This window comes from Cryptomeria japonica, chromosome 5, assembly GCF_030272615.1.
Source record: "Cryptomeria japonica chromosome 5, Sugi_1.0, whole genome shotgun sequence".
In the NCBI taxonomy this organism is placed as follows: Eukaryota; Viridiplantae; Streptophyta; class Pinopsida; order Cupressales; family Cupressaceae; genus Cryptomeria; species Cryptomeria japonica.
The window spans coordinates 840005257-840014303 of record NC_081409.1 but is presented as its reverse complement, the minus strand read 5'-3'; the positions used below and the strand labels follow the sequence as shown (position 1 = coordinate 840014303).

The following is a 9047-nucleotide window of genomic DNA, read 5'->3' as shown; positions in this document are numbered from 1 at the left end:
ACCGACCTAGTGATTTATTTATAAGGTTGATGAGTTGTTTTGTTTAAGAGTTGGCAAAGTTTCAGTTGAGTGTGTGGTTGTCAAATTGGATGATGTATCTGTAGTTTGTGTAAAGGAAGATAGGAGCACGAAAAGGATCTGAACAAGCAAGTGTAGTGCTATTCTAACAGATCAGAAAATTCTTGTTGTTTTCTAACAATTATACCAGTTGAAATCCCTTAACCGGGTAAGCTCTAACAAGCTTGGTGTTATTCAAATCCTCTAACCAGGTGGTTCATTATCTTGGATTTCAAATCCTCTACCGAGGTTACTCCTCATAGGGTATTGCTTCCAATAAGGCATTATAGTCAATCCCTTTACCGGGTGGTCCCTAACATGATTTGTTCTTAACAGGACTTTTTGTAAACCTTTAACGGGCTTGGCTCCTAATAGGGAAAACTTCAAAAAAGTTTAGATTGTTATCTTGTGAGTCTCATCTCACCATGGTTTCTCCCATTTGGGTTTCCATGTCAAAAATATTGTGTCAAGTGGTGAATGATTTTGTGGTTATGTTTTATATGGTTGATTTGCTTAACTACTTAATCCACTTTGATAAGTTATGATAACCGGCAACAATATGAAATGAAGTTTACTTATGTCAGTAAAGCATTTGGATGTTTGTGAGTTTCAAGTTGTTTACTGTTAATCTGTTGCAACAGTCAACCAGTTTAAACTTGACAATGATATTGCATTTATAGTTCAATGGCTTAACTTGTTAGTTCTAAGTTTACTTTGAGAGGTTGATTTTGAGATTGGTGAAAGTTTATATTAGTTTTTCTATCTACTGATTCACCCCCCCCTCTCAGTAGTTAACTGGATCCTTATTATTTAATCATACCATCAACTTATTCTCTCCTCATCATCAAATCTAACTATATTTTTTCATATGTATGGATGACCTAGCATAATCAAACTTGCTAGCTAGTGGCATCCATACGACTCATCCCAATCTTATATCATAACACACCTTGCTAGTTCAATCCTTTGGAAAAAATATCTATGCTCCTCAAAGCATTACTCAGCTAGTGTAGTGAAGCTTTCTTGTTTGATTTTTATTATCATTTTATGCTCCCTAAGCATTGGCCATCTAAAACAAATATTGTAAGCATGACTGTTTTTGTTTGCACTTTCTTAGGGATTGATTACCTTGTATAGTGTGGATTGCTAGTGTAATCAATTTTTTACACTACATGGTTCACCCAGCATAATAGAACTTGCTGGCCAATAGAATTCATGTCATATCAGTTGAACCTTATCATAACACAACTTGTTAGTTGGCCAACGATGAATCTTCTTCAAATTGGTGTATTCTCTTGTCTCTTTCTAGAAGTCTACTTGTGGTCTTGCAATAACATTATGAGAATGATTATATCGAGGTCCCTTAACCTAGTTTACTTGGAACCTTTTGTTTTCTTTAGGACTAACATTTTTTTCTTTGAACATGTGTACATTTAGATTTTTTGTGTGGATTGATACGATCCTAAGCTTGAGGGCTTGTGCATCCCTCAACTTAGTCACATCCTATCCCTTGTATGCCTTGCTCTAGCTACTCTATCTCTTTATGTCTACTTTATGATGATTATGAGTATAAGTTATTACTCCCACTAAAGTGGGGGATAAAAGTAGTATAGAAAATTGTAACCATTTATAATTTCACACTCTATCTAGGCTCCTACTTTAGTGTGTCTTTTTCTAGATCCATTTAACCATGTTTGGATCCAATTATACTCTATAATTTAATTGTTAATCCTACAATTTAACTATTGTCAAGTACTCAAATTACGTTTTGATTTAACATCACAAATCCAGACACTCTGAACTTCCTTTATAAAGTGTTCTTTTGGTGGGAGTAGGGCTCCCAGCACACATGTCCCATTAAAATTCCTCAAATTTGGAACCATTGTAGTGTCAACCTTCACAATTTGAATTTGGATCCTTATTTTTGTACTTGGGCATTTTATATTGGCCTAAACTCAAAAATACCCAATGAATCCTATATAAAGAAATATTTTATCATTTGTAAAGTTAATTTATAATGTCAAGCATTCTTATTCAATTCAATCCAGAGTAGATTTGATTACATAGAGTAGCAAGCTATGACAAACTACATTCAAGTATGACCATGTATGATTTCATATTCATGATTTAAGTTTTGTGATAATGTTAAAACTATGTGTGAAACTCCATAAGTGGGTTTTATACCTAAGGTATAATCATTTCATTTCAACATTTCCATCATTATAAGAACTCCTTTTATAATGAATAGTTGTTGTGGAGGTGACAACACCAACATGGCATTTGACTTAGGTAAGCCCATATTAAACACAACCATTTTCATCATTTTTTGTGTATGCAGGTTTGGATCCAACAATACAGGATATTATAGGAGTGTAAAGCATACTGAGACAAATAGTTCTAGATTTTGAATAGGCAAAACAACAAAGACTATAATTCCCAATACACTTGTCTAACACCTTTTAGCTAAGATTGTAGGAAACAAGCTTATAAGACCTCCTGACTACATTTTTAAACCTTTCTTTCAGTTTGGACAACCTATAGACTAGAGCAACAAACACACTAGTCCAAGATTTCTAACTCCAAATTGAAGCCATGAGTTCTTCTTTGTCTCATTTTTAGATCAAGCATACTGTGTTGATTTTCAATTATAGATTTCACCATTTATGTTAAAAATTATCATTTTCCTATTATTTAACCTATTTCATTCACACACACTTCACAATATCAAATACATTGAAACAAAGGAACCATAAACAAACAAGTATTTAGCTCTTCTATTAAGACTATAGCTGAAACTAATTTATGCTTTTCATGTTATGCCATGGAAATTTGAGATCTCAGTTTACAATACTAGGCTAGGATCTCATTTTCTACACATCACTATCTTTCACACAATTTTCTCTCTAAAACTTATTTCATATCATTGGTTCCTCTAACTATTTCTGTATATTACCTCATCATGGTTAATCTCCTAGGTCTTCACATATCTACACATTATATCTTCATTTTTCTCTTTAACTCTTAATTTTGAAGCTTAATGCCAAGATTTCAACTTTTGGTTTACTTGGAAACATCAATGGAGATCACTATATATGCTTCGATGTCGGGGTGAGATCAAGGTCTATGAATATATAAAAACACACCTCACTTTCTTCTTCTTAGTAATAGACAAGAATGATTGGCTCTAATACCAAAATTATGTAGACACTCATTTTAGCATAACTCTATTCAAAAGACTTATGCATCTAGAGTAGTTTTACAGGACACAAATATATTGCAAGTAACACATTGCATGGGAAAAATACTAATATTCATTTTATTTACAAATACAGGGCTTAGAAGCGTCTCTTTACAAAAGACATGCACAACCAATCCATCCTCTACTCCCTACCTACTACATATTAACATAACCAAATTTAATATCCTTCCTCTAACCATAGTCACGATTTCCTTATTTAACCCAAACACTCTATTTTTTGGCAAGTACATAACTATTGTTTCCCTAAAATTTTGAGTGGTTCAAAGCCACTTCTAATTTTAGCAAAATCAGTCTACTTATTCATCATGATCCTAACGAATAGATCTTCTTGATTGTAAGGAGTTAATTTGCATTATTCTTCCTCTATCACACTATCAACATCTCTAGCTCTATCTTCCCCTCTCCCTCTCTTTCTTTGTCACCCTCTTCCTAGACCTCTACATCTCTAACTCTATATATTTATGTATATATAAATGTATATGTTTGTGTGTGTGTGGACACACACACACACACACACACACACACACACACACACATTTATATATACATACATATGTATACATACATATATATACATATATATATAAATATACATATATACATATATATATGTATGCCTAAGATCCCCATGAACACTGCCGGAAGGCCTCTCCTCTTATTCTAGCAAGCTGGTCCATCACTTGGTCAGTCTCATTGCTCTCAGTTATGCTATGCTACCGGTATCCTCTATGAACATTCCACCATTCCTAGTCAAAGCTAATCGACAGGAGGGGGCAAGAGTTAGAAACACAATTAGATAGACTTTAACGGGACCAAAGTCTATAATAGTGTGCAATGAGATAAAGGCGGTAATACCAATGACATAATACGATAAATAAGTACAAGTAAGGGCTGACTGGATAATACGGCTTGAAGATGATTAATGCCACTGCTTGCTGATTGAGTAGAGTATGGGGGGTATATATATGTATGAATATATATATATATACATATGTATATCTATATACATATCTATACATATATACATATCTATACATACATATATATATATATATACATATATACATATCTATACATACATACATATATGCCACTGCCACTGCTTGCTGATTGAGTAGAGTATGGGGGGTACATATATATGTGTGTGTGTGTGTGTGTATTTCTCTCTCTTTGTAAGTCGATGTCATGTTTGACTACCTTTTCAATTCAAAGGTTTTTTTTTTCTCTGTCAGCTTTGGATCTTTTTAAGTCGATGTATAGTTGATCTGAATCTATCACTTCTCCACTAAGATATTTGTTGCACAAACAACATCATTTGCTAAATGACCTACCAATTGACCTTGTATATTACAAAAATATATAAAAAAAGATAACAATGTTTTTTTCTAATTGACTTTAGAATAATATTGATTCAAACTTGTAACAAGAATAGAAAGACAAACAGCAAGTCGGAGTTTAATTGCGAACAAGAGTTAATGTCGTCTACTATTATACAGAAAGAGAGGACATTACTAAGCAACAATAATCCATCGAGTGGACGGAGTAATCCACTACGTCGTCCAATTTTCAAAGCTCATCCCCCACAGACAGCACAATCTATTCGAATATTCGAGAACCTTTTTGTTTTTTAAATCAGCCTTAATTACTCCGTCATTCTATTGTAGAGTTTTGGGGTTTTATGTGATTTATCTCAATGGAAGTGCACGGACACCAGAAAGGATATATAACATAGCAGATGAAATACAAGAATAGTAGAGCTAATAGAGCAAAAGGAATTCATTGCCCACATGGCTAACATCTCGTTTCTGTTTTTTGTGTGTTCCTGTACTGCATTTGCTGGTGTCATCTTGAAAGTGCAAGCAGAAAGCCCCCTCTTTACATTTCCTCCTGTAACGAATTTCAGCCTGGAAGGAGTCGCCACAAATATCCCATCGTTACCGTACATCTTCAATATGCCTTTCGTGCAACTCTCAAATGGAGACAAAACCCAGGCGACATTCTCCTGGATGACTTACAACCAACCAATTTCTCTCTGGGACGACAGCTTTTCTTTTGTGCTAAACTTTTCTTCTCATTTTCAATTTCTCACTTCTAGAAACGATTATAATTCATCCCAATACGGCGATGGGCTTACCTTCTTTCTCGCCCCTTTCGACTCCGAGCCGCCACAAAACTGTACAGGCCAATGGCTAGGTCTCTTTAACCAATCCACCGATGGAAATTCTTCCAATCACATTGTTGCCGTGGAGTTCGACACGTTCAAAAATGATCCATTTGATCCAGATGATAACCACGTGGGAATCAATGTGAATAGCATTGTTTCGAAGGTAGATCTGCTCGTACAAGGACTCCAATTCTTTTGATTTCAAATCGCTTTAGGTTGTGCTATTACCTTTTATGGTTTCTTTCCACCAAAAGTTTCTTCTTTATTGCTAATGTTCTTGTTTCTGCTATTATTCTATTCTTCAGGCAAGTGTATCCATGAGGAATAAGTCGGGAATCGAAATTGGTAGCGGAAGCATACTGAGCTCATGGGTGGATTATGACGGCCTAGCAAAGAGGCTTGATGTGTTTTTAACGGCGGACCTGAATGCCCTAGAGAAACCAGAATCACCAATTTTATCGTATGAGATAGACCTCACAAATATTCTTCCCCAGAACATCAAGGTCGGCATTTCGGCTTCCACTGCATATTCATTGGAACAGCACTATGTTTACTTTTGGGATTTTAAATCTCACCATTCGCCGACTCTCACGAAGGCGAACTATGTTTTAATATTAGTCGTCGCCAGCGTCTTCACAGTCGCCGGATTTGTGCTCTTAGCGGGGCTCTGGTATTTCAGAAATAAAAGCCGTGAGGAGGACGACATTGAGATAGACAAATGGTTTAACGAAGGACCATGCAAGTTCTCTCATGCTGAGCTCCGCACCGCAGCTAAATTTTTTAGCCAAGAACAAAAGCTTGGAGTGGGAGGCTTCGGCAATGTTAACAGAGGCATCTTGCCTGGCGCAAAAGAAGCCGTGGGATGCCTATATGTCGGCAATTAATTATATGAATTATCTTCTCCCATTCCAATTTCTATATTTGATGATAATAATTTTAGTTCAATAAAATATCTTTGTATACATCTGCAATCACTGAACATTAAAATAATAGTAACAATATGTAATTAGCAATTTCATCTTGGTGCTCAATGAGTATTTCAAAGAGACGGAGAAGGTCAATTGAGGAAAATTTTGGTGTATTTCTTGCATAAATTTATGTTCTACATAAGGTTAATTGGTAGGCAAATTTAGGAACTGATGGTGTTTGTGCAACAAAGGTGTTAATGGAGAAGTAATAGCTTGAAATCAATTATGTATCCATTTAAAAAGATCCAATCATAATTGAAACAAAACATTTTAATCAAGAAGAGAATCAAGTTCCACTACAAACAGGCTCATGTTATGTTTACAATAGCGTGAAAAGGAGAGAGAGGTAGAGGCATGGACAGAATGAGAGAGAGACAGAGGAGTAAAGAGATAGGGGGGAGGGTGTAAGAAATAGATAGATATATAGAAGATAGAGATATAGTAGAGATGGAGGTGGAGATGGAGATGGAGAAAGAGGAGAGGAATATGGAGAGGAGAGATATATAGAGATAAAGAGAGAGAGGAGAGAGAAATAGAGAGAGATGGAAGAGAAAAATAAATAGAGGGAGAGAGAGGGAGAGATAGAAGATAAAGATAGAGATTGAAAGTGATATATTGAGTGAGGGGGAGAGATATAGTGGTAGAGACAAATATATAGCTAGATAGAGATAGAGGGAAAGATGAAAGAAGAAATATGGAGAGATGGATACATAGAGGAAAAGAGATCTAGAGGTAAGGGCCTAAAAAGAGGGAGAGGGGGAGGGGGAGAGATAAATGGATAGAGGGAAACATGCCTAGAGATAGAGTATGGGAGAGGAACATAGAGGTAGAGATGAAGATAGAGTGAGAGAGGAAGAGGGAAAGATATAGATAAAGAGATAAAGAGAGGTAGGAGGAGAGATAAAGATAGACATATAGGGTGATAAATAGGGATAGATAGAGATATACAAGAAGATAAAAGAGGTGATCGGTAGAGATAAAGCAATAGATAGTGGGAGAGGGAGGGAATGCATGAGAGGGAGATGGGGAGAAATTGAGAGAGAGAGAGAGAGAGAGAGAGAGAGAGAGAGAGAGAGAGAGAGAGAGAGAGAGAGAGAGAGAGAGAGAGTGATATATAGATAGAGAGGGGGAGAGATATAAATGGAGATATAGATAGAAGAGACAAGAGTGACAAAGAAAGAAGGTGATGGAGACAAGTAATAGAGAGAAAGGTTTAGAGAGAGGGAGATAGATATAAAGGGGGAAGGTAGACAGATGGAGATAGAAATAGGGTGAGATAAATAGGGAGTGTGTGTGTAATGTGTTAGAGAGGGAGGAGAAGTAGAGACATATAAAAAGACAGAGTGATGGGGAGAGAATGGGAGATAGGGATATAAATAGAGGGAGAGGTATATATAAGAACAAAAGAGGTAGATATAGCCTAATAGATTTGATTTAATGTGGCTAGACACTAAAGAAATGCTACTCTATATTGATGGAGATCATAAATACCTCTACAACTCATTGTAAAGACTTGAAATGATCTCGAAATTCCTTCATAATATCTTCCATGTTGAAAAAAATCTAGCATATAAACCATAGAGGGGTTTTAAGGTCTTCAATCAAATCTCCTCCTTAGAGAATATGCTTTATATAGTTTCTACAGGAAACATCTACACCACCAAGAAGTACAGATCCATCATTTTCTTTGCCTTCTACATTCTCATCAGATTTCTTCACCCATGTCCTCTAAATATTCTCCTTTCCCTCATTAACATCAATATTATTTTCCAAAGAAGAGGTATTCACATTCTTTCCTCTTCCAAAACTAGCAATACGTCCTGATTTTTTTCAGTTGTAACAAGTAGGACCTTGTTGTGGACCACTTCCATACCTTCTAACATTAGATCTACACTCAATATCCTTGTGCCCACATTTTTTGTATGCATAACAAAATCCATTGAAAAATTGAACATTTATATCATTGTTTACATTCGCATATCCATTCCATATCATTCTACTTATACATTCATTTGTTCTATATCCATACTTATTGAAATCATAGCATTGGCAATTAAATGATTGAGATCTCATGTGAATTCTACATTCAGTAACTCTATGACTGAATTTGTTGCATGAAAAACATTTGCCATTGAAAGGTGGAGAATACTTGGTTTAAGTGAGAGCAAGTTTCTTGAAGTTCCTCTTATTTTGAAATAGAATGAAACCCTTTTGATCTTCACTAGTCTTCTTGGAATTATCCTTGACCTTTTTCTTTCCCTTGTCATCTTTGCTAGGAATTCTAGAACTTTTTTCTTTGTCCTTAGATGGTTTCTAGAAGCTTAGCATCTCATTAAGAAAATCATTTTTGCCATTGAGCTTCAAGTTCTTATCAATTTTTTATTTTGCCTCTTTCAATTCTTTCCTCAACATGACCACTTATTCTTCAAGCTTGGTGCATTCTCTAGATTTGGTATGTATATTTGTTTCAAGACTGTCAAGAATAAAATTTCCTTCTTCAACTTTCCTTTTCGGATGGATAACATGTTCTTCTACTTTCTTGAACTTTTCTTGATAGTCTTCTAGATCGGCAGTTCTCCTTTAAGATGTACTATTGCAT

The 9047-nt window shown here is 35.4% G+C and overlaps 1 protein-coding gene across 1 annotated transcript; it reads left to right on the top strand.

Annotated features, from left to right (window-relative positions):
- The first annotated feature begins 5103 nt into the window (after nt 1-5103).
- LOC131042049 (2-acetamido-2-deoxy-D-galactose-binding seed lectin 2-like) lies at nt 5104-6364 on the top strand. Its single transcript, XM_057975342.2, has 2 exons — nt 5104-5643; nt 5786-6364. Exons 1-2 carry the CDS (start codon nt 5104-5106, stop codon nt 6362-6364), a joined length of 1119 nt encoding a protein of 372 aa, XP_057831325.2.
- Nucleotides 6365-9047: the final 2683 nt, after the last annotated feature.

What these genes read in the sequence shown, in the direction of transcription:
- LOC131042049 (XM_057975342.2), top strand. Translation starts at nt 5,104, where the DNA reads ATGGCTAACATCTCGTTTCTGTTTTTTGTGTGTTCCTGTACTGCATTT. An exon ending in TGAATAGCATTGTTTCGAAG is followed by an intron (nt 5,644 to 5,785) that starts GTAGATCTGCTC and finishes TCTATTCTTCAG; the next exon opens with GCAAGTGTATCCATGAGGAA.